Source organism: Carassius gibelio, chromosome A8 (assembly GCF_023724105.1).
Source record: "Carassius gibelio isolate Cgi1373 ecotype wild population from Czech Republic chromosome A8, carGib1.2-hapl.c, whole genome shotgun sequence".
Taxonomy (NCBI): domain Eukaryota; kingdom Metazoa; phylum Chordata; class Actinopteri; order Cypriniformes; family Cyprinidae; genus Carassius; species Carassius gibelio.
The window spans coordinates 7,423,906-7,448,939 of record NC_068378.1 but is presented as its reverse complement, the minus strand read 5'-3'; the positions used below and the strand labels follow the sequence as shown (position 1 = coordinate 7,448,939).

Genomic DNA, 25,034 nt, shown 5'->3' with positions numbered 1-25,034 from the left:
TAACTAATCAACACTTTTTTGTGTCAGTCGTATGCCAACATGACACCCAGCAGTACCTGGTGATGCCAATAAAGGCCACTTCCTGGCTGATGGTGTTGTTGACCAGTGAGACGCCCATGTTCTGTAACAAAATGCAGGTTTCCTGTTCAGCCAGCTCTATTTTCTCATTATCGCAAATCTTCTTGAAGACACAGTGCTCGGTGGTGAAAAGCGCCACACGTTGGAGGCCTTCATAAAAAGAGATGACAAAGAATTTTCCCTCCTTGTTCACATCCAACAACTGGTCCTACAGAACAAATGAAAACAGGCAACCAGACAGGAATTCAGTTTCACATCTTCAATGAAGAGTGAGGTTAAATCACAATTAAATATTGCAATCAATTATCAAACCTGGTTTTTATTTCTCACCTTCTCGCTCTTGAGCTCTCCTTTGTACTTGCCCCACTTCCAGCTCAGTATTCTTGAGCCGGTCGGTTCGGCCCAGGTGTAGTACACCGCCTGACCTGGAGCCAGCTCATCCATTTCTTCCTGAGAGCTGCCAGAATCAAACCATTAGTTGACCTGATTATTTAATGTTTGTTCAGACTATATAAGTGAGACACTTAACAAGTTTCACTTTATAGTATGAGAGAAAGTTGAAATCATGACATCAATGCAGCCGCAGCAGGCGTAAAACACATCATATAGAAACAGAAATATCAGGCACATAGTATTAACTAAACAATATCAAAGTATAATTTAAACTTGATATAAAGCTCAGGCACTTAATTTCAATTTAACAGCAGCCAAAGTCACAATAACCAAGAGTCCAATGAGATGAAAGAAAATAGTTCATGCTCTGTATCTTATCAGAAGCCGGAGCTCCAGTGACACACAAGAGAATACAGTTCATTTGTTAGGAAACGGAAACTAAAGCAGCTGTAAGCACAGAATCATTAAGCAAGTTAAGTTAATTTCGGTTTTCTTGTCCACTAGGCGCAAAAACACCTGACGGGATGTAAAATCATCATCAGGAAGAGAGTGATTCACTTCAGACTGCAACCTTTTATGCTGTGGAAGGAAAAAGAGTTAAAGAAGACAACTCTACTGTGCTCCCTTTTGTGTTAAATCCCATATTGCAAGGAAAAGAAAAAAATACTGTTTCATGTTCATGGTTTTCACGGTTTCACTTTGTCAGAGTGCTGTGAAAGAGTGCACCAGAAGGATTCAGTCTCTCCACAAACTGATAGAGACATCCAGTCTCTATGATCCCGATGCCAAGTCGAAGATTTCCGCCTACTGGTGCTACAAAAGAAAAGAAGACCACAAAAAAAAAAAAAAAAAAAAAAAAAAAAAAAAACATAAAACATACCAAAAAAAGCATACAAAAAAAAAAAAATGCTAAAAGAGCAAGAGCCAAAGTTCTTTCATTTTTCACTGCACTAACAATATATTCAAAAAAGTAGGTAAGAAAAAAAAAAAAAACTTGAAAGTGGTTTAAACTGGTTTACAAGCCACTCCCATCCATGAACTGCTACTTGATTTTCAGAGGAACTAAAATGAAAAACCAAAAAGGTTACATTTATAATTAAAGTATAATTTTTTATGTTATATTGCCTTTATGAGCAGTACATAAATCTTTACTTATTTGTAATAATTATATTACATTATATATTTTTATTTTCTCTTTAGGGCTCAATTATAAGGACTTCTGATAACGACTTTGTTTTATTTGAACATTTATTTTTTTACTAACTTTTTCACTGACCCTACCACAAAAAAAAAAAAAAAAAATATTGGTATGTTCTTTTCAGTAGAAAATTTTACCTACCAGAAAACAATTAATTTGAAATTACAGCCAGAAATGATTACACAGCTAGATAACGACACATTTAATTCAGAAAATTCACAGTTATGATGTTCAGCTCATCAATCAAAACCAAATGTTTGGCAGGCGTACAAACACGTCTAGCTCATGATTAACAGACTCAAAGACCTGTCCTTACTGCTGTCTCTCATTGTGTCCTTTAAACTCTGGAATACTTTGACCTTTGACCTTGCACGATCACGTCATGCGTCTGTCCGTCTCACCTCTGGTGGAACTGGAGCGTCTCGTCTTTAGTGTGGTTGATGAGGAGGAATGGAGCGGCGCCGTCGTGGTAATCAGAGAACCGGATGACGGAAGAATGTTCCGTCAGATTCACATCCACAATAATACCACCCAGCTACACACAAGAGGAAACAAGAAAAGGGATAAACCGAGGGAGAGCGTGCTGGTGTACCGCTCAGTCGGTCACTCACGGTTCTGTCCAGGTGCAGCAGGAGGCAGTTCTCCGTCTGGTGGAAATCAAACGGCTGTGGCGACGATTGGCAGCCCTCCACTATGACTCGGAGTTTCCTTGAGTCTCTTTCTGGCCAGAATGGAACCGCAACCTGAGAAGCAGATGGTAAATCTCAAAACACTGAGAATCATATTAACATTTCATCTGGTACAGCGGGTTATATCTCCTGACCTGTCCGGGTCGGGCCTCGGTCCACTGATCCAGACCTTCCTCACAGACTCGGATTACGTGCTTGGTTCTGTTCACCAGCGTGTAGAAGGGCAGGAACGTCACCAACCGAGTCAAACTGAAGCTGGTGGTGTCGATCTTCACTCCCACCTAACATCAAACCAAACATTAAACATTAACATTAAAGATTTAGTTATATTAATTTTAATAGGTCAAATTAAACATTTTTACGTTTTTTTCCCCATATAATTTACATATTTTATTTCAGCCTTTATAGCAATTAACGAAAATGGTTTTAAGTAGATTTGGTCTATTTAACAATAACAACACTGCATATCCAAAACATTTGATCAAAATTCAGTGGGTTTCTGATTCTATATATTTTTTTCTCTTTAAACAAATTGTATCAATTTATTTTAGGTTAATACAAGCACATTTTAGAGTAAATGAACTAAACAAAATTGAAAGAATAAAATAAAGTTTGCCTCTTTTAACCAAAAGACACAGATACCATTCCATTAGATCTCACACTGAACGTTGCACATTTCTCCCATTAACTTAATTGTTTTTAAAATGGTCCATTTCCTCTATATACTGTCTTTGTGGAAAACGTGTAGCAGGAATAGGATAAGGAACAAGTATTAAGAAAGAAAATAAAGTAAACATATTGATATATTAAATTCTGAATGTTGTAATGAAAGAACTGTGACCATGTAATCCTTCTGTTCCCCTTTGCATTTGACGTCACCGTAACTCCCAACAGTGTCGATGGAGAAATCCCCTGATAATTCTTTTTCTGAGATCATCAGGCGAATCTGTAAACAATACAGTGACAGACGAAGAAGTCAGACACTTGATTGATAAAACAGCTGAATGTTTCCTGCACGCTTGATGACATTAATCCAAACCTTGTTGTTCTGCAGAAAGTTGCGTGGCTTGAAAGAGAAGAGGAGGGGCATGTCGTAATCCTTCAGGTGTTTGCGATGAATATCGTCTGCCTTGTACTGCAGCAGTCTGCCCGTCTTATTCACCATCCAGTACGGGGAGTGGATGGCCACCACCAGCTGACCCTCCTCCTTCTTAACATGCACCGCGATGTGGAGCTCCGTCTCGGTCTCCATCTCCGTCTCCTCGTCCACTGCCAGCGAGTGGAAGGTGATGAAGCTGAGCTCGTCACCGTCGCTGCACAGACTGTACTTGGACTCCCAGTCCTGCTGCAGGTATCCCAGCAGCTTCAGCTCCAGAGTGGAGAAATCCATGATAGCGGTGTGGATCTGGGAGGAGTGGCCCGCTTTCAGTAAGGAAGAGGGGAAATTTCCATTGCCCTGGAAAATATGCAACTATAAATGTAATACCTGTTACTTGCCTAAAAGTAATCTTTTTATATATAAAGAAATTCCAATCTATTCTACAAAAGAATCCAAGCAGACTTTGACTTGGGTGGAATTTCCAAAAGCAGCTCTTTCATAATAAAAGAGAGCTGTAAAATGTATCCCCTGTCCACAGATTACAGGATCTAATACAGTTTTTTTTTTTAAACTAAATACTATCAACCATCATTCTTTTTTGATAATTAGCTGTCATACTTGAAACTCAGATTAAAAAAAAATAAAAAAATTATCAATTTCATTATTTTAGTGTGCATACGTCATGTTTATATTTAAACAACGTTGATGGATTTTTATATTTTTGAGTTAAGTGCCTTTCAAAATAATCTTTAAAATAATGATTTGTTGAATATTCAGGTGATTATAATTACTCGGGATGCACTTACAATTTATGTTCGATACCAATAAGCCCTTTTTATTTTGGATTCAAGTTATGGCTGATGACCAATAAATCTCCATTACTACAATTCTCAATTACCATTTTGTATTAATCAATAAAAAAAAACAAGAATACTTGCATCAAAAATGAAATACTTATTTTTTTGTTCATTTTTTAATTAAAACAATGTCCAGATGTGCTCCAGATGTGCATTTTGTGTGTACGAGTTAAGTTTATAATAATAATCTTATTTTTTTTTTAAAAATGTAATTAGTTAAATAATCATTAAAATTATCAGATGACTTTAATGTCCAATAGTGATGCATACATACATATATATATAAATATACATATATACATACACATGTGCATTACTGCTGACAACTAGCAAATATAGACATCACAACATTATAATGCACAGTATGAGAAATCAATTTTTCTTTTTCTTTTAAAGATGAACTTCCATGAGATGATTGGAAAATTAATATAAAATGTTAAATTAGGGGAAATGAGCATGCATAGATAATAAATATCCAATATCTGCCAATTTGTAGGTAATACAAACCAAGACTGATAAATGAAACATCACCATAATTAATATAAAAGACCACAACCACAGCATATCTGACGCAGTGGAGAGGGACTGTAAGGCCACTTATACCTTTATCTTGAAGGTGATGGGGTACGGCAGGAGGTTGCGGAGGAGAACGGTGGGCCACAGGTGCAGAATGATGGGCTTGTCATACTCCTCCTCAGGGCTGTGTGTCATCAGAGCGTCTGGGACAGGAACCATGTTGACCTTCAGCATCTGGGTGCTGTCTCCCTGATGATGGCAGGTTTTCTCCAGACACTCTCCGGGCTTCTGATTCACCTCAGTGTAAGTGAAACACTCGGAGCGGTCGTACTGCTCCTCGTCTTCAGTTACAGGCTGCAGGCTCAGTTCAGCTCTGAAAAATGTTTTTTTTAAAGTACCAAAATGAAAAAATGGTTCAGGTTTAGCAGAATTTATAGTATAATCCATATTTTAGCATTTCAAGGACTTTTCATCCTCTATTTCAGCCTATTTTAGAATGTGACCAGTGAAATGTTCTCTAGAAAAGCTCATAAAGTGTTTGCTTCCTGAACAACCAGACAAAACACAGAGAGTATGTTTGTGAAAGTGGACAGCTGGACAGAGCTGCCCGTCCTGTGCTGTAACTGACCTGTAGGAGCCCAGAGGCACACAGAACTCCTCTGAAGGCAGAGAGACGCCCAGACACTCAGATCCCTCATAAACACGGAACGCCACCGAAAAGTGATTGATGATCTAGAAAAAACAAATCAATAACCACATCAACAACAAATCTGTAAACAATAAAATATGCAAACTTCCATATATTAAGTGCTGCAAATATTTTTGTATATATTTACTTCTATTAATGCAAGTATATTACAGAATCCTCTCTCGAAATCAGTGTAAAAATGTGTGTAGGCTTAGTGAGGAGTAATTTTCAAAGGGAAGGGTCTGCTGAATATGGTGTGTGTAGGTTTTCAATACATCCACCTGGAAAGGAGAGCGGATCTTGACATATTTGCTTCCCTCGACAGTGTAAATCTGACAGACAAAGAAGCGGGTGACACCAGAGTCACGGTGCATGACGCTGTGCATGTCCCGTCCTGTTTTGATTAGTGGGATTACACTTGCGCTAGTGTGGCCAACTGGAGCTGGAGGAGAAAAATAAACAAATCTAGTTTTTGTCTAGCAATTTTGCAGAACGCAACTATAACATTTTGGATATTCATTCCATATCATTTTAAAACCACTGTGGCTCTTTTAATACAATTTTTATTTTTGTCTTCATTTGAAATGTTGCGCTGATCTAATTCTCAGTATCGGTATCGGCTCCGATACAGCCATTTTCTGCCGGTTAAAAAAAAATAAAAAAATAAAATAATAATTTAAGGTAAATTAATTAATTAAAACCACATTACTTTTGTTACCTACGGAGCTCCGTAGATAACAAAAGTAATGTGGTTTTAATTATTTAATTTACCTTAAATTATTATTATTTTTTACCTGCAGAAAATGGCAGTATCGGAGCCGATACCGATAATGAGAATTAGGTCAGCGCATCACTACTAGTAATGCTGATATATATATATATTCATAAAGTTCATGGGTTATGCAGTCTTACTGGGCTGTATGTAGTTTTTGGCACTGAGGCTGGTCATGGCTGAGAATTGGTCACTGGATTCCAAAGTGTTGGTGTAGTCCAAATTCAGATTCTCTCCATCCTGGAGCTCCACCACACGATTTTTAGACTCTTTACCAATGGGTCTAAACACTTTGCTGTGCATTACTGCCACTGGCAAACCCAAACGATTCTTCACCACAAACGGTGCCTGGTCCTTCTGAAAGCATTCAGCGGTCTGCTTAGTGGCCTCTGCAAATGCCTGCAAACCAAACAGAAGAAACCACTCATCCCTAACATCTGTAAGAGAAAGACAGTAGGGCTGAACGATATATCGTTATCGTATCTATATCTAGATATGAACTTTCAAGATATTAATATTAGGGCCGGGACTCGATTAAAAAAATTAATCGAATTAATTAGAGGCTTTGTAATTAATTAATCGAAATTAATCGCATTTTAATCGCATATAAATATTTGACCTGAGAACAGTGAGAAGTAATTTTTTTTTCACATGAATTTATAGTATACCATTGAATAATGACTGAATACATAAGCTTAAGCAACAAAATAGTTTATTTTTGTTCAACCAAGTCTAGCAGACCAGTGCAATTTTTGCCATGAAGTGTAGCAATAGCATATTTAGAAACAATTTAGAAATAGTACATTTCAGAAATTCAGGAAGCTTATTGGTGCTGGAACCTTCTGTAAAGTGTTAAGTAAAACACAATACTGTCAATTACATTCAGAACATTGGAAACCCTGACTATTAGAAAACATCTCTCTGTTGCTTCAGAGGAAATAACATACTAAGTCCAACTCTCAATAACCTTGGCCAAAACAATAAAGAGTTCAACATAAACTGTTGCACCAGCAAAATAATACATAGTTCAACATAAAGTGTAAAGTCCACGCTAGCTGCTATATGTTTGGCGTTGAGGTGATACTTGAGGCTCGGATGTGCTGCTGCGGCGATATGCGAACGCTAGTTGGTGCTCCAGTATAATCGGTCCGCTGAAACTCATCCAGTGAGAAACGTTCCGCGGTGCAAAAATAAGTTATTAAAAATGCGCGATTTTTTTTCTGTAATTAATTAATCTTAGTTAACGCGTTATTTTTTGTGTAATTAATTAATCTCAATTAACGCGTTAAAGTCCCGGGCCTAATTAATATAAAAAAAAAGCAACGATATAGACGATATAGATTTCCCCTCTCCATGCTCGCCCTGCATACAACTCTGGCAGTCACAACAAACATCAGTTTTACGAGTGCCCTTGAATGCACCGCTAAAGCCAGCGCGCATACACTAGGGACGTGGGAACTATATTGTGAGAGGGGGGGCGGCGTTTCCATGGTGATGCGTCATTGCTTGTCACGTGACACACCGCAGCAGCAACAGCGCTGAATGAATGATGATCTGCTTTTATATAATTTTTCCTTTTTTATTCAGAATATTCACAAATGTGTTAGCTATGGCATGAAATATCTGATATTCCGATTGTCAAATATGAATATGATTGTCACGCTGTATGCGTGATGGGCACCGCCGTGTTAGTTTGTGCCGCAGACGCAGTTCAGAGAACCGGATTTGTTGGATTTACAACCTCTGGTGAACTGGGAATAGAATATGTAAACACTGAAGTTACTTACACAATGTGTATCTAATATGAATAAAACGTGTCGAATTATAATGGAAAGGATTATTATTCCCTCTTCCATAGACATCAGTGTGTATTTTACAAACTCTAAATGTATCGTTTTTTAGTAATTATGTGAATTTATTTGTTTGAAAACTAAAATAAACAGTATGTGGTTGAAAACACTGAAAAGTTGTGATATATGACAGCTAGGGCTGTCACTTTTAGTTTGAAAATCGATTGCACAATCGATCGGACCAACCAAAAAAGTTTTCGAAAATGAAAATAGGGAATCCATTTTAACCAAATATGTACACTATTAATTTAAAAAAATAGATGTAACAAAACTCACAAACGAGCAGAAAAAGAAATCCGAAAGTGCAGAATGCCTTCCGAGAGCTAGACAGAAAATACCAGCAATTTTACGCTCCTGTAAGACCCAGTGACGTCAAAAGTGACCTCTTCGTCTGGCGCGAATGATTTCAGTGTTAGTCAATGTAAAGACGCGTTTACGAGCATCTGGAGGTCTTGTGGCGCAGTAGACGAGTTATGAGTTATGAAAAGGACCATTGCCAGCTGACAGCGACCGGCTTTTGTGGTGGAAAATTGGCAGTAATACCCCCACCTTGAGCAGCTGTATCTGAGTGTCCCTGGGACATCAGTGCGGTTGGAGCGCGTCTTCTCAACAGCTGGACATATAGTGAATAAAAAACGCTCAGCTCTGGCCCCCGAAAATGTTGATCGACTTGTTTTCCTGTCCAATAAATTTGTAATGGCCTTATTTTGCGCCTTTTTGCGCATTACAATATGCCTGCCTAGTGTCGGTTACGTTCAATAAAAACACACACATGGCCTGTTCTCAAGTCCATTTAAAGTTAGATTTTTTGATCAGTTTTTTTAAATGGATTGAATCATTATTAAAAATAATCTTGGAGATTTTTGAATTGCCTAAATCATAAATGCAGCCGGGTTGAAGCCTGCAGTGATGTTTTTCTTTTGTTATGGCAGCCGTCCCCTCTGCCAGGGGGGGGGGCAATCAAAAACTGTGCAATCATTGTGCAATCGAAACTGGCCAACCATCGATGAGCATCTGTACGATCCAGCCAATGAAATTAGATCTTTTGGAGGCAGGCGGTTTGTTGGCGTGTAGTATTTTACTAGATCAATTTATTTGGAAATTAAAATGGATATTTCAAAATTCTGAAAAAAAAACAACTAACAAGTAAAATACTAATGTGACATACTTTTCGTGTCAGGGCAACAATGCAATAAACAAGATAATAAAAAAGACATTTCGCAAAGGAAATGGTTCCAAACAAAGCATGTTGTTGTGCTCTGCAGCAACACACAGCGGTGTTTTTACTGAATAAATTTGCTTGAGTAAATTATTCACTTACCCATTCATAAAAACTGTTGATTACTTTTTTTCTGAATGAATCATCCGTTTCTAATGAATCCATTTATTAAATGACTGACCGACTCATTAAGGCAGTGGCATGCAACCACCTAGTGGCAAAGTACCATTCTATTTTTTTTTTTTCATAATTTCATATTTCTGTATTCCAAATTTTATATTTGGTGGATTTTTCTGGGCTAAGCCCCGGATCTCCACGGCCCTGCTCTATGCATATATATTTTTTCGAGAATGTTGCACTCCTGTTGCCGTTTGTTATTCTGCACGAAACTTCATGCCAGTAAATAAAATATTGCTTGTGCGTTTTCAGCGCTCTTTACGTTCGTTCGTTATTTGACGTTGTAAAAGGAAACGTGTCTTTTTTTTAGACATGGAAAATCGATTTTACAATCGATTCAATGAACACTTATGTCTTAAAAATCGAAAATGATTTTCACAAAAGTGACAGCACTAGCTTGGAGCACGGCTGTCTCTGGCCCCCCCCCCCCCCAGCCCCCCACTGTTCCAACATCTATGCACACTGTACAGAGACAGCGGATAAATTAGAAAGAAAGAAATGAGTGCGGGAGATAATGCGGCCGGTGGCAGTGCAGAATCTGACTTGGTGCCAAAACATAAATCATCTTCCATAATTTGGAAGTATTTTGGATTCAGAAAAGACGATGTAAACCAGAGTGACGTGTTGTGCAGGCCGTGCTTAGCAAAAGAACACGTAGTCATATCGTATCGATATCGAGATATCTGGCATGAAAATCGAGATGAAATTTTGTCCATATCGTTCAGCCCTAAAAGACAGCCCTTTTTACCCATCTCAACACACTGCAATCATCTCAATCTCTTACCGTTCCTAGATTGCTCAGCATGTGGAGGCCACACTTGGAGAGGGTGATGTTAAGCTGGTCTTTACTCGTGAAGCTGATGACTGTTTTATAATCAGGCACACTGCCGTCCACCTCGTCAGATACTTCAGAAAATGATACTGGCTTTTTCTTCATCTGTAGACACACAACATTTATTTCTTTACCTCATGAAAAGTTTGGTCAGTATCGGTTTAGGAATGAAATAAAAGGTAACCTTCATCGCTAGAGTCCATGGTCTGAAGCCATCTTTCTCCTCATCATCAAGCGGCTCCAGCAGTGGTTCCCATACGCCCATCATCTCATTATAATAATTTACCTACAGGAATAAACAACTTGATATAGGACATGAAAAAATAAAATAAAAACTTGCTGTTTTTTCAGCATGAGAGCATGTTAAAATGGTGTGCAGGTTAAACTGCAAGACTAGCAAAGTAGTTCAAATGGTTCTGCCACTATTTAAAACACTGGGAGTCTGCTAACTAGATCAATTCATGTAGAAACTATGTACAACTTATGTCATTGTCTTTGTATAACAACATAAAACAGGCAAAACTATTTGCAATTAACTGAAACCACGTCTATTAGCAGATCCCTAATATATCATAGCTCATACAGTCTTGTTCAAAATAATAGCAGTACAATGTGACTAACCAGAATAATCAAGGTTTTTCGTATATTTTTGTATTGCTACGTGGCAAACAAGTTACCAGTAGGTTCAGTAGATTCTCAGAAAACAAATGAGACCCAGCATTCATGATATGCACGCTCTTAAGGCTGTGCAATTGGGCAATTAGTTGAATTAGTTGAAAGGGGTGTGTTCAAAAAAATAGCAGTGTGGCATTCAATCACTGAGGTCTTCAATTTTGTGAAGAAACAGGTGTGAATCAGGTGGCCCCTATTTAAGGATGAAGCCAACACTTGTTGAACATGCATTTGAAAGCTGAGGAAAATGGGTCGTTCAAGACATTGTTCAGAAGAACAGCGTACTTTGATTAAAAAGTTGATTAGAGAGGGGAAAACCTATAAAGAGGTGCAAAAAATGATAGGCTGTTCAGCTAAAATGATCTCCAATGCCTTAAAATGGAGAGCAAAACCAGAGAGACGTGGAAGAAAACGGAAGACAACCATCAAAATGGATAGAAGAATAACCAGAATGGCAAAGGCTCAGCCAATGATCACCTCCAGGATGATCAAAGACAGTCTGGAGTTACCTGTAAGTACTGTGACAGTTAGAAGACGTCTGTGTGAAGCTAATCTATTTTCAAGAATCCCCCACAAAGTCCCTCTGTTAAAAAAAAGGCATGTGCAGAAGAGGTTACAATTTGCCAAAGAACACATCAACTGGCCTAAAGAGAAATGGAGGAACATTTTGTGGACTGATGAGAGTAAAATTGTTCTTTTTGGGTCCAAGGGCCACAGGCAGTTTGTGAGATGACCCCCAAACTCTGAATTCAAGCCACAGTACACAGTGAAGACAGTGAAGCATGGAGGTGCAAGCATCATGATATGGGCATGTTTCTCCTACTATGGTGTTGGGCCTATTTATCGCATACCAGGGATCATGGATCAGTTTGCATATGTTAAAATACTTGAAGAGGTCATGTTGCCCTATGCTGAAGAGGACATGCCCTTGAAATGGTTGTTTCAACAAGACAATGACCCAAAACACACTTGTAAACGGGAAAAGTCTTGGTTCCAAACCAACAAAATTAATGTTATGGAGTGGCCAGCCCAATCTCCAGACCTTAATCCAATTGAGAACTTGTGGGGTGATATCAAAAATGCTGTTTCTGAAGCAAAACCAAGAAATGTGAATGAATTGTGGAATGTTGTTAAAGAATCATGGAGTGGAATAACAGCTGAGAGGTGCCACAAGTTGGTTGACTCCATGCCACACAGATGTCAAGCAGTTTTAAAAAACTGTGGTCATACAACTAAATATTAGTTTAGTGATTCACAGGATTGCTAAATCCCAGAAAAAAAAAAATGTTTGTACAAAATAGTTTTGAGTTTGTACAGTCAAAGGTAGACACTGCTATTTTTTTGAACACACCCCTTTCAACTAATTGCCCAATTGCACAGCCTTAAGAGCGTGCATATCATGAATGCTGGGTCTCGTTTGTTTTCTGAGAATCTACTGAACCTACTGGTAACTTGTTTGCCACGTAGCAATAAAAAATATACTAAAAACCTTGATTATTCTGGTTAGTCACATTGTACTGCTATTATTTTGAACAAGACTGTATATAATATATAAAATAGCTCATAGATGGATAAACTGATAGATGCCTGGTTTCAAACGCTCCCGTGTGTATCTGTTTAATCGCTCAGTAAAGAGCATGAAAAATGTGTATTTACAACATGTTTTTGAAGATGTGACCATTGCATTTGTGCACGTGAACACAATGGCCAATGAGAGATGACAGGTGGTGCTGGAGGAGGTGGAGGGATTCAGATGAACTCAAATAGTGCTGAAGGACAAGTTTACAGTAACACAGAACCAGATTATTTAAATGTTGAGCAAGTAATCTCATCACAAATGCGCAATCTGCCCATGCTGTGATGTGATTGCCAGCATATTGCATTTAATGGGCCCATCAGCCTGCGCCATCTAGAGTATCATGACTGAACTAGATACATGTATGTGGCGGGGGGGCGTGGTTTAGCGGTATCTGCAACGGGAGAGAGACGGGGGAGCAGAGCGAGGCGTAAGTAGGTCAAGTGCAAATAACGAACACGTGTGTTTGATTGCAGTAATTGGCGTGGAGAGACCGGATATAAGCAGAGTCACCACAGAGAGAGAGAGAGGGAGAGACACGCTGGGACCTCGTTGTGCGCTGGGAAGCTGCACAAGCTTTATTGAAGTCATTGCCTGTGTTTGAGCAATAATAATAATAATAATAATAATAATAATAATAATAATAATAATTCTTTACATTTATATAGCGCTTTTCTAGACACTCAAAGCGCTTTACACAGACAGGGGATATCTCCTCATCCACCACCAGTGTGCAGCATCCACCTGGATGATGCGACGGCAGCCATAGTGCGCCAGAACGCCCACCACACACCAGCTTACTGTTGGAGAGGAGACGGAGTGATGAAGCCAATCAGCGGATATGGGGATTGTTAGGAGGCCATGATGGTCAGAGACCAATGGGCGAATTTAGCCAGGATGCCGAGGTCACACCTCTACTCTTTCCGAAAGACATCCTGGGATTTTTAATGACCACAGAGAGTCAGGACCTCGGTTTAACGTCTCATCCGAAGGACGGTGCTTGTTGACAGTATAGTGTCCCCATCACTACACTGGGGCGCTAGGACCCACACAGACCACAGGGTGAGCACCCCCTGCTGGCCTCACTAGCACCTCTTCCAGCAGCAACCTAGTTTTCTCAGGAGGTCTCCCATCCAGGTACTGACCAGGCTCAGCCCTGCTTAGCTTCAGTGGGCAACCGGTCTTGGGCTCCAGGGTGATATGGCTGCCGGTCTAAATAGTTTGCTGTTTATGCCCAGAGGGCATCGTGATTTGTTTGTTAAATAAACGACCGTCCCAGCAACCAGCCGACCCCTGCCTTCTTCCTTCCTATTAAGACTGTGTTGAACCTTGCTACAGTGGTGCCGAAACCCGGGAAGGAAGAAGAGCATCGCCGCCATGCAATCTCCATCAGGTACGCCATTTGCGGACATCATCCAGTCGCTCCCGGTCTTCATCAGGAACAACACCAACACATGCTGGCGATCAAGGAGGAGCAGGACAAAGCTTTGAGGCGCTCCTCCGGGCCCAGCATGAAGACCGCGAGCTGTTCCGGAGCTGGGTAGACCGGGAGGTCCGGGCCACCCCTTCTTTTAAGGACAATACATCTCCTCTGCCGCTCAACAAGATGGGGCCTCAGGATGATCCGGAGGCCTTCCTGGACCTGTTCGAAAAGTCGGCAGAGGCTCGAGGGTGGCCCCTCGCGGACTGGCCTCTGCGGCTCATTCCCCTGCTGTCCGGTGAGGCGCAGGTAGCTGCTCACCAGTTGCCAGTCCAAAACCTCCTGGCCTACCAGGACCTCAAGCGTGCCATCCTCCAGCGGGTCGGTCGGACCCCGGAGCAACATCGCCAGAGGTTCAGGACTCTAACCCTGGAAGAGTCCGGCCGGTGGAGTGTCCAGGGGTCGGCGACCCCTTACCATCTGCTTCTCTCTCTCCTTCTCTCTCCTCCCCTCCCTCCTCTCTCCCTAAATCTGTCCCTCTCCCCAGGTCCCGTGGAGGGCTTCTGCCAAAGCTAGCCCCGAGGTGGAGGACGAGTTACGGGGCTGAACCAGCAGCGGGGCCCAGGGCTCCTCCCAGGGGTGGGAGTTCGCCCACGGGATCCGTTCCCCAGGCCACGGCCTCTCCGCTCTCTCCTCGCCAATCGCTTGACCTACTTCCTGCCGCCAGGGTGGCGGTAAAGTCTGGGCCGGCCTGTTGGCGTTGCGGGGAACCAGGGCATTTTATTGATAGGTGTCCGTTGATGGAAGTGGGGACGTTGATCCGGGTCCCCGACGCGCCAAAGGCTGCCCTCGATCAGGCTGGCTTATACCAAATACCAGTGAGTATCAGGGGGGTACATATCAGGCTTTGGTGGATTCGGGATGTAACTAGAACCCGACCGATATGGATTTTTGGGGGCCGATGCCGATATTAACTTGAAAATAGCCGATTTATAAGCCGATATTTTGATTTTGAAAATAAACTGGATATTAGACCCATTTCCTATAAACTGCACTTACACAACATTCAATAGCAAAATATCTGCCTGTTCTATGTATGTGGGCTGTATAAACCATTTTCCAGAAGGGATGTAAAAAAAAAAAAGCCTTAGATTACGGTCTCAATGACTAAACAATTGCACATCAAAAGTATATATTTTTTAATGATCAAAAAACAGTCTGGTTTTAAACATTTAACACTTCTACTTTCTTCCAGTTGAAGCTGGTTTTAACAGTCTGTGTGTGTACTGTAAATAAATTATAATACTAAAGTGCAAGTATTTGCAGAAGTAGTCCCACACTTTGCTGCTACAGCATTCACCTTTTTCAGGTATCTGTAGGGCAGAAAGAGAGACAGAAAGAATAAGCATGTGTATTAATAATATCACCATGTATCATTACTCATGTCATCATTAGAATTAGAATTATAATAATAATAAACAGGGATCTCCTACATAGGCAAAAATGAGAAATGTATATATTTTTTTTATTTGTCAAGCAATAGGTATTACCTACTTATATTTAACTATATTATTTCAATATTTTCCTGTTATGTCTGTAAAGCTGCTTTGAAACAATATGTAAAAAAAAAAAAAAAAAAACAAAGAAAAAAGCGCGTGTTCAGCTCACATTTATTTACATGTCCCCTCTGGTTTAATTTCTGACGCACCTACTGTAGTTACTGTAACTACACTACATTTACTCTCACAGACACATTCACAACGGACCCGTATATCTTCTCCTCTTCTCTTTGTGCAGTCTGAATCAAAACATTGTCATGCGCTGGTGAAAGTAAAGTTAGCCTACTGTTACCGGAAGATTACGGAATCAATTCGAAGTTGAATGGTTAACGTTAGTGTCATGAACACACCGCTGTAAATTTTGAGAGGAACCACCTTCAAACAATTTAATAGCAAGCATTTAACATGGCAAACATGGGAAGTCGTGGCATAATGGTTAGAGGGTTGGACTCCCAATCGAAGGGTTGTGAGTTCTAGTCTCGGGCCGGACGGAATTGTGGGTGGGGGGAGTGCATGAACAGTTCTCTCTCCACCTTCAATACCATGACTTAGGTGCCCTTGAGCAAGGCATCGAACCCCCAACTGCTCCCCGGGCGCCGCAGCATAAATGGCTGCCCACTGCTCTGGGTGTGTGCTCACAGTGTGTGTGTGTGTGTTCACTGCTCTGTGTGTGTGCATTTCGGATGGGTTAAATGCAGAGCACAAATTCTGAGTATGGGTCACCATACTTGGCTGAATGTCACTTCACTTTAAGGGGCCTGCTAAAAAGGAAGCTATATTAGCGTTAGAGTAACGTAACCACCCTGAATTCACCAAATTGTTCTCCTTCCTTGCTTCTCTCTTAATTATCATCAGCTGGACTAGCGCTATCGCTCGCTTCTTACAACGGGACAGATACATGTTTGCTGCTGACCGAAAGGAGGAACAACAGACTATGAAAGAGCTCCCGATAAAAGTTTTTAAAACTCCGCCAACGCCATAGCGCAGCGCAAAACGCGTTGTATCTGAAGGGCAATGCTGAACCCAGCATACCGCGTCCTGTGTGAAAGGACCATTACGCGGTCATTATGTGGGAAACACACCGCAATAGAATAAGAATAATTTAAATGCTAACGTTATAGTTTGACCTTATTAACGTTCGCGCTCTTCCACTGATAAACATTGTATTAGCTTTGTGGCTAATCTAATATAGCAATGCATGAGAGGCTGTAAGTGATGTTGCAGAATATTTAGAAGTGATAATGATAGGACCGTTAGCTAGAACTACCACACCGTTTTTATATACAGTGTATGAACTAAATCTACAATCATTTCACATGACGAACGACCGACTCACCTGGGTGGCGGCTGATCGCCTTCTTCTGTAGTGAATTTCTGGCGCTGTTGTCAACTCTGGAGTTGCAGACAGCCCTCTGGTGGACAAAGTATGCAACACTCATAACATGAGTGAAGCATGAGACTCTGTTTTTTCATGTTTCATCGGCCGTTATAAACGCAGATGCCGATTTAAATGCAATTAGCTCATATCGGCCGATAATATCGGCTGGCCGATATATCGGTCGGGCTCTAGATGTAACCAATCCTCCATCCATCAAAGCCTGATTCATCCGAGGGCATTGGATAGTAGCCGCATGGTTAGGGTTCGGTGTGTACAACGGGGAAGTGGTGAATTATCCTGTTTTGCATGTGGATATTAAATTTCGGGGAGAAAAACAGAGTAGAGGTGGCCGTTAATCCGCACCTCAGGCATCCGATAATTTTGGGTACGAATTGGCCCGCGTTTAATAAATTATTGGGGTATTTGTGTTCGGATGTCTCTTGGGGGAAACAAGGGAGGGCTGGAGTAGCAGTTGCGCAGGTGGGAGAGGCTGAACCGGAACCTCCGGGACCTGTTGCAGGGGAACCGAGTGCTCTCAAGCGGAACATCCTCCCTGATCGCGATGATTTTCCCCTGGAACAGTCCTGAAAACGCTGAAAAATGCCTTTGACCAGGTTCATTCGATCGACGGGCAGCTTCTCCACCCTGACCAACCGCTCTCCTATCCTTATTTTTCAATTTTAAAAGATAGGTTGTATCGGGTGACCCAAGACGCCCAGACAAAGCAAGATACAACCCAGTTATTGATACCTAGAAGCCGTCGGGAAATGCTTTTCCAGGCGGCTCATTGTAATCCAATGGCCGGGCATTTAGGGCAAGCAGCTACACTAAACAGTCTCATGGCCCGCTTCTTTTGGCCGGGCATTCACGAGAATGTGCGCAGGTGGTGCGCGGCTTGTCGTGAATGTCAGTTGGTGAATCCACCGGCCACCCCAAGAGCACCATTGTGCCCCCTTCCATTAATGCAGTACGGCAGATCCCCTTGTCTCCCATGACCAAAGAAAAAACAGCTTTCACCACGCCGTTCGGTTTACACCAATTTGTTACTCTTCCGTTCGGGCTATTCAGGGCTCCAGCCACTTTTCAGCGTCTGATGGACAAAATCCTCCGTCCGCATGCTGCATATGCCGCCGCCTACCTGGATGACATCATCATCATCTACAGTGGGGATTGGCAGCGACATATGCAGCATTTGCGAGCGGTCCTAGAGACGCTGAGGAGGGCTGGGCTCACGGCTAATCCAAAGTGTGCAATTGGGCGGGTGGAAGTAAGATATCTGGGCTTCCACTTGGGTCATGGACAGGTGCGGCCCCAAATTGATAAGACTGCAGCAGTTGCAACGTGTCCAAGGCCTAAGACCAAAAAGGAGGTTAGACAGTTCCTGGGGCTGGCAGGGTATTATAGAAGGTTTGTACCTAATTTTTCAGATACTGCTAGCCCGCTGACTGATTTAACTAAAAAGGAGGCACCAGATACAGTCCAGTGGACGGAGCAGTGCCAGCAAGCTTTCACCCAGTTAAAGGCTGCTCTGTGTGGCGGACCGCTCCTGAATGCACCTAACTTTTCTCTCCCCTTTATCTTGCAGACAGACGCGTCGAACAGAGGGTTGGGCGCATTCCTGTCCCAGGAGGTGGATGGGGGAGAACGGCCGGTGCTGTACATCAGTCGGAAGCTCTCTAAGAGAGAGACTATGTACAGCACCATAGAAAAAGAATGTCTGGCGATCAGATGGGCTGTTCTTACCCTCCGATATTACCTCCTGGGGCGGGAGTTCACCCTCTGTTCGGACCACGCTCCCCTGCAGTGGCTCCACCGCATGAAAGATACCAACGTGCGGATCTCCTGGTGGTATCTCGCTTTACAACCTTTTAAATTTCAGGTGATCCACAGGCCGGGTGTACAGATGGCTGTGGCTGACTTCCTCTCCAGGAGAGGGGGGGGGGGGTGTGGGGGGGGTGGAGGCTGCAGGCCGGACGGCTCCCTGGCCTGAGTCGGGCGGTGGGGGTATGTGGCGGGGGGGGGCGTGGTTTAGCGGAATCTACAACGGGAGAGAGACGGGGGAGCAGAGCGAGGCGCAAGTAGGTCAAGTGCAAATAACGAACACGTGTGTTTGATTGCAGTAATTGCCGTGGAGAGACCGGATATAAGCCGAGTCACCCCAGAGAGAGAGAGGGAGAGACACGCTGGGACCTCGTTGTGCGCTGGGAAGCTGCACAAGCTTTATTGAAGTCATTGCCTATGTTTGAGCAACAGTTTGCTGTTTATTCATCGTGATTTGTTTGTTAAATAAACGAGCGTCCCAGCAACCAGCCGACCCCTGCCTTCTTCCTTTTTATTAAGACTGTGTTGAACCTTGCTACAATGTACAATGTATGTAAATATCCTCTGACCTCCAGGTCCAGGTGACAGTGTAGGTTAATGAGAGTACTCCAGTTTTTCACGTCTCCCTGGAACGAGGCTTTGGCCAGCAGCATGGGCACAGTGCGATGGCCCACCCCGGCCTCCAGCGTCAGACAGATGGAGTGGATGTTCATTTTGAGAGACTCTCCATGAGGAACGAGTCGAATGACAGACCGGGTGACATTCTCTTCTTCCTCCTCCAGGAACCAGAGCTTTAGGTCTCGCAGGTTGCGACGTTCCCACAGATCCTGTGGCACAGGACTCTCCAGTTCCTCAGGGGTCTCAGCTGCAGGGCTCAGCGCTGACTGAATGGTGATAACTGTGTTTATGATGATGGGAGACACCTTAGGAAACAGGAAGGGAATGGACAGGACAGGAGAGGGGTCATTTTCAATATTTTTGCAGCCTTTTTTTCCCCTGTAGTTCCCATATAATGCGTTTCAAGGAACCAAAAAATTATTTTGGAATTAAGTTTTATTTCATAATTTTTTTCTTGATCATTTAATCAGTTTTGGTATTATACATTTAATACACTAATAATTTCTAAATAAAAAATAATCAAATTTTCACATGATCACAGAATCACATGTTGAGCCTCACCTTGAGCGTGAGGGAGCTGATGGACAGCTCGATGGACTGTGGCTGGGAAGGAGACTGGCTGCTCTGGAAGAACACCTGACAGGGTTGAAGCACCGTCATCACATTGTGCTCCCGCTTCTCTCGCAGGAGCGGACACACCACCACCTTCAGGTCTGAAATGGCGGCAGTCATCGACTGACCGCTGGGCTCGTTCTTCATCACCAGCTCACACTGCGTCGTCATAACGAGAGCCGGAGCTTCAGCGCGTGTGAGGTCGGCCACAAAAACAATCTCAGGATTCTTTACCACAATGTTCATCTCAGTTTTGGCAAAAAAAAAAGATGCAAATAAACATTGATTCCATTTATGGAACAATGCCTCCATGCCCCTGAAATTTTATACAGTACGGGGGCGCTATTATTCGTCTTTCGGATTTGAATCTAGAGTTCAAAATGTAGCTTTTCTTAAAAAGAAATTTACCCACATTTGTGATGAAATGATCAAAAAATACAACTTTTGACTTAAGACTATCTTAAGTTAATAAGACTATCTTGAAGAAAACCTGACTTAATCAAGGTTGCCCTGAAGCACAATCACGAACCTGTGTCTTTAGAGGAACTGGCGAGTTGTTTGTTTTTAGGGGGACCAGAAAAGCCATCTGCCAAAGCTTTAAGAAAGACATCAGCTACTGTGAGCAGGAACTCCATACTGACACACAGATAGAGGTCCTGAACCAGGGTGTCCAGCACGGTGCCGTCCCGTCCTTGTCTATAACTCACGTCCACCATCACATCACCTTCTCTGCCCTGACGCATCGCCATCATCCTAAAAGCAGCATGAAGTTATAGAAGAAACCCCAGTTACTGACATTTAATGACTGAATGAATAACTTTATTTACCGTAAGGTCACAACAAACAATTTGTATTCATCTTTGATCAATCGATTATTTGTATATTTTGTGTAAAAGTGGTTTAAATACAATTGTTATACAAATGTTACATTTGTACATATAGAACATGATTTAACACAAACTGGAGCATCTTCAGTGGCTCATGATCTGTGTGTGATCTACCTGGATGTGATCATTTTCACCCTCTGTCTCTTATCATCCAGCAGACAGTTTGTGAGTTTGAGCGAGGCTTTCATGGAGCTGTCAGAGAACATGTGCACAGCGGTGGAGATGGTGCCCAACATGAACTCTGCCAACTTCAAACTCTCATCACGGGAGTCTGATAACTGGATCTGTACGTAAACACATAAACCGATTCTAAAAACTAGAACACAATATTTAAACCTGGCTTCACATGCAATCATTACACTCTTGTCTAAGGTGAATTGAGTGTATTTTGTCACCTCATTGTTAGGGCTGTACAGGACTATTGTCATGGAGTCAAACTTAAAGTCCAGTTTCAGAGTGTTCTTTAGTTTGCCTGTTTTCTGGCCTTCCACCACTGCTGCGGTCACAACTGTGTTTCCTACAACACAAATGAGATATTTATCTGAACACAATCTGAATTAAAAAAAGAATAATAATAATTTAAACCAGGACAATGACAACAAACTTCTAAATTATAAAATAATTATACATTAGTATACACTTAGATAAATCTGTGCTAATTATAAAAAAAAAAAACACACTAAGTATGCTTGATATAACGTATGCATTAGTAATCGATAAAGCGTCAATATGTGTTTGTGTATGTTTCATACCTCCAGAACTCTGAGAATCCTTGGTAGAAACTGTGTCTCCTTTATCAGAGCTGTATGGAGCTGGAGGAGCATCAGAATTCTCAGACAGATTCTCACTCAGAGTCTTCAGCACTATTGTAAGGTCCTCCTGACTCAGGATTAGCTGCAATAAATGCACACTGACATCAGCTGCAATATCCCCTGCAGCTACAAGATTAGATACAGAAACAAACACAAATACATGCACTTACGATCATGGGTTTGAGGTGTGCATTGATCTGGATGTCAGGTATGCTGTGATACCAGGATGCAGAGAGATTGCGTTTGATTGACAGGTCCATGTTGACTGGTTTGAGTAACTGAAGTTCACTCTTAAACTGTCCATCAGTGAATGTGGTCCTATATGAATAATAATTTAAACAATGGAAATGTAATTTCAGGAATGTTAAATCACATTAATTCAAATCAGTAAATTTATTTAAAATTACCTAACTAACCTGTACATTTTAAGATCCCTCAGTCCCACGGCCATGATGTCCACGACCGGGGGGATCTTGGTGTGTAGTGGAGAGGAGACAATTTCAAAGTGTTGCTTTATGGTCACTAAACCCAGATCTGCCACAATGACATTGTGGGAAACAGAGGATTGTGGGAGGAAGACAACAGGAGCTTTAATGTCTACGTCCAGGGAGATATGTGGGATTCTCTCTGCCAGCTCCAAAACCCCAATGGCTGCTTTCTCTGCTGTCTCCTGGAAATTATTAATAAATGCCTGAAAAAGAAAAAATGGTAACACTTTAGAATAATGGTCCATTAGTTAATGTTAGTTAATTCATTAATTAACATGAACAATACATTTATTACTGTATTTATTAATCTTTGTTAGTTAATGAGAACACAGTTATTCATTGTTAGTTAATGCTTATTCACAGTGCATTAACTAACGTTAACAAGCACAACTTTGATTTGAAGAATGCATTAGTAAATGCTGAAATTAACAAACTAAGATTAATAAATACTATAGAAGGATTGTTCTTGCTTAGATCATGTTAACTAAAGTAGTTAACTAGCATTAACTAATGGACCATTATTCTAAAGTGTTACCGAAAAAATAAGGAGAGAGAAGGAGAGAGACCATTAGATAACAGACAAATATATATGTAAAAATAAATGCAAGCAGAGGCTAATAAAATTTAATATTTGCTGTGACACTTAAGAATAAAGAAAAACAATATTTATTGAGAAATCAGGTAAAAAAAAAACAACAAATTTCTATTAAGAAACTATAAGGTGTCCCCCAAGGTTAAATTGTAGGCCCTCTCCACTTTTTAAATGTATAATAAATAGATATTAAATATATAAAAAAAATATTATTATATATAATATAAACACTTACCATTATTGAGGACATAAACTTGTTGAGGAAAATAACCTGAATGCAGCCCACAGTCAAAGTTACACTGGTGTCCACAATATGCATGTCAAACACCTCCTTATCCGCGATGGACACTGCCTATACATCATGACCATTCCATCATTAGCTTGAATCAATTCCATCTTACACACTCACCTTTTTATGCATGATAAAAAAATAAATAATAAATAATTTAATAACAATTTGACAGTTAAATTTTTTTTAGCCCAAAGCCAACAAGTTAATGTTTTAGCATTTACACCATTATTTTTTCATTTATTTATTTTTTTTAGCAAAGATTTTTTGTAATTAATCTTTTTAAAATGTCACAAAAAAATTCTATATACTTACAGATTTTTTTAAGAATTGTATAATTTAATAAACAATACTGTTACTTTGGCCCAATAAAACAGAAAAATGTTAATCAAACAAGAAATTGTTTGTTTTGTGGTTAAAAGCCTTTTTTTAATTCTAAACACTAAATAAAAATAATGTACCGTATTTTTCGGACTATAAGTCACACCTGAGTATAAGTCGCATCAGTCCAAAAATACATCATGATGAGGGAAAAAACATAAGTCGCACTGGACTATAAGTCGCATTTATTTAGAACCAAGAGAAAACATTACCGTCTACAGACACGAGAGGGCGCTCTATGTTTTCCCCCTGCGCCCTCTCGCGGCTGTAGACAGTAATGTTTTCTCTATGTTTATGTCTCTTAGTTCATTTCTCTTGGTTCATGTCAAATTAATTTTGATAAATAAGTCACACCTGACTATAAGTCGCAGGACCAGCCAAACTATGAAAAAAAGTGTGACTTCTAGTCCGGAAAATACGGTAATGTAACAAAAATGTGAACATTGTACAAATGCGAATAGTTCTCCATTGTTCCAAATTAGCTACCATTCTATGATTTATTTATTGTTAAAAGTACAGCACTTTCTACCTTTTTATATAGTGCCTCTTTGTCACAATCCAGAATTACAATGTTCTTCAGGTTAGCGAGAATCTCTACGCACTTCTTCTTCATCTGTACTTCAGAAACCAGCCCTGGTGTAAGAGAGAACATGCAGTATTGGAACATATCCTAACTCTAGGGTGTTTATGTGCATTTACAGAAATGTGTATTACCCTCGATGCTGATCTCAGAGATCCTGGCTTTCTCTCCTCTTATGAAGACCTTCAGACAGCTGAGGTCTGCTCGGATATGCAAATTCACCACATCCTCAAACTTTGAATTCTTACAGGCTGAAGAACAAGCCAATAATATGAGATTACAATTATATCATGACAAAACAAAAGAACCATAGAAAATTAATTGTCCTACAAGATTTCTTGGTAACAGCAGAATCCTCTATTTTTGACTCCTCTTCTTCCTCCTTGGGTAGGACGGGCTGCTCCTCTTGTGCCTCTTTCTTCAGTGGTGGGAGGAGGTTATTGAGGAAATTTATGGAGTTGAGGAGCACCTCAGTGTGCAGATGAACGTCTAGTGAGGAGAAATTCACCTGGTGCAAAGACCATAAATTACGTGTTTTAACATTTTTACAGTTAGTATGCATTTTTAAATCTTTGTGGCTCACGCTAGCTGTAGAGAAATTCTGAGCACTCACTTGTGATCAAGCTTACCTTGATTAGTTGCTCTGTATTTTTATGCATCGTTTTGAAATCCGGTGCATTTTTGTCTGCCTGAAAAAGATGAGAGTATTATTATTAGTATTACAGAATAGTCCTATGCATAAGACTGTACTGACAGAATCAGTGTTATTTTGTATCATTGATATACTATTATAGTTATCTTTTTTTCATGTTAACTTTACTGAAAGTAATTAAGTTTATTCTTTTTAAACATGTCTTTACTTTGTTATTTTATTATTTAAACTAAACAAAAAAAAATGTTGCCTTGGCAAATTGATGAAATAAATAGGCTTATTTATGCGAATCACAACAAACTAGGGCGGTCACTTTTAGTTCGAAAATC

At 40.8% G+C, this 25,034-nt stretch overlaps 1 protein-coding gene across 1 annotated transcript in view; it reads right to left on the bottom strand.

The window, feature by feature from the left end:
* The window catches only part of LOC128018293 (intermembrane lipid transfer protein VPS13A), a 95,096-nt gene that overhangs the window by 39,798 nt on the left and 30,264 nt on the right, over nucleotides 1–25,034 (bottom strand). The window contains exons 28-53 of the mRNA XM_052603727.1: nucleotides 24,683–24,742; nucleotides 24,384–24,561; nucleotides 24,188–24,304; nucleotides 24,003–24,106; nucleotides 23,039–23,155; nucleotides 22,140–22,414; nucleotides 21,894–22,041; nucleotides 21,664–21,805; nucleotides 21,307–21,428; nucleotides 21,026–21,195; nucleotides 20,550–20,777; nucleotides 19,974–20,340; nucleotides 19,364–19,717; nucleotides 10,553–10,654; nucleotides 10,321–10,473; nucleotides 6,431–6,689; nucleotides 5,800–5,960; nucleotides 5,459–5,562; nucleotides 4,918–5,203; nucleotides 3,398–3,814; nucleotides 3,200–3,304; nucleotides 2,493–2,639; nucleotides 2,281–2,412; nucleotides 2,071–2,204; nucleotides 409–535; nucleotides 57–286 (exon numbers count right to left, since the gene is read on the bottom strand). Coding sequence (XP_052459687.1) covers nucleotides 57–286; nucleotides 409–535; nucleotides 2,071–2,204; nucleotides 2,281–2,412; nucleotides 2,493–2,639; nucleotides 3,200–3,304; nucleotides 3,398–3,814; nucleotides 4,918–5,203; nucleotides 5,459–5,562; nucleotides 5,800–5,960; nucleotides 6,431–6,689; nucleotides 10,321–10,473; nucleotides 10,553–10,654; nucleotides 19,364–19,717; nucleotides 19,974–20,340; nucleotides 20,550–20,777; nucleotides 21,026–21,195; nucleotides 21,307–21,428; nucleotides 21,664–21,805; nucleotides 21,894–22,041; nucleotides 22,140–22,414; nucleotides 23,039–23,155; nucleotides 24,003–24,106; nucleotides 24,188–24,304; nucleotides 24,384–24,561; nucleotides 24,683–24,742 — 4,739 coding nt within the window. The remainder of the gene's footprint in view (nucleotides 1–56; nucleotides 287–408; nucleotides 536–2,070; nucleotides 2,205–2,280; nucleotides 2,413–2,492; nucleotides 2,640–3,199; nucleotides 3,305–3,397; nucleotides 3,815–4,917; nucleotides 5,204–5,458; nucleotides 5,563–5,799; nucleotides 5,961–6,430; nucleotides 6,690–10,320; nucleotides 10,474–10,552; nucleotides 10,655–19,363; nucleotides 19,718–19,973; nucleotides 20,341–20,549; nucleotides 20,778–21,025; nucleotides 21,196–21,306; nucleotides 21,429–21,663; nucleotides 21,806–21,893; nucleotides 22,042–22,139; nucleotides 22,415–23,038; nucleotides 23,156–24,002; nucleotides 24,107–24,187; nucleotides 24,305–24,383; nucleotides 24,562–24,682; nucleotides 24,743–25,034) is intronic.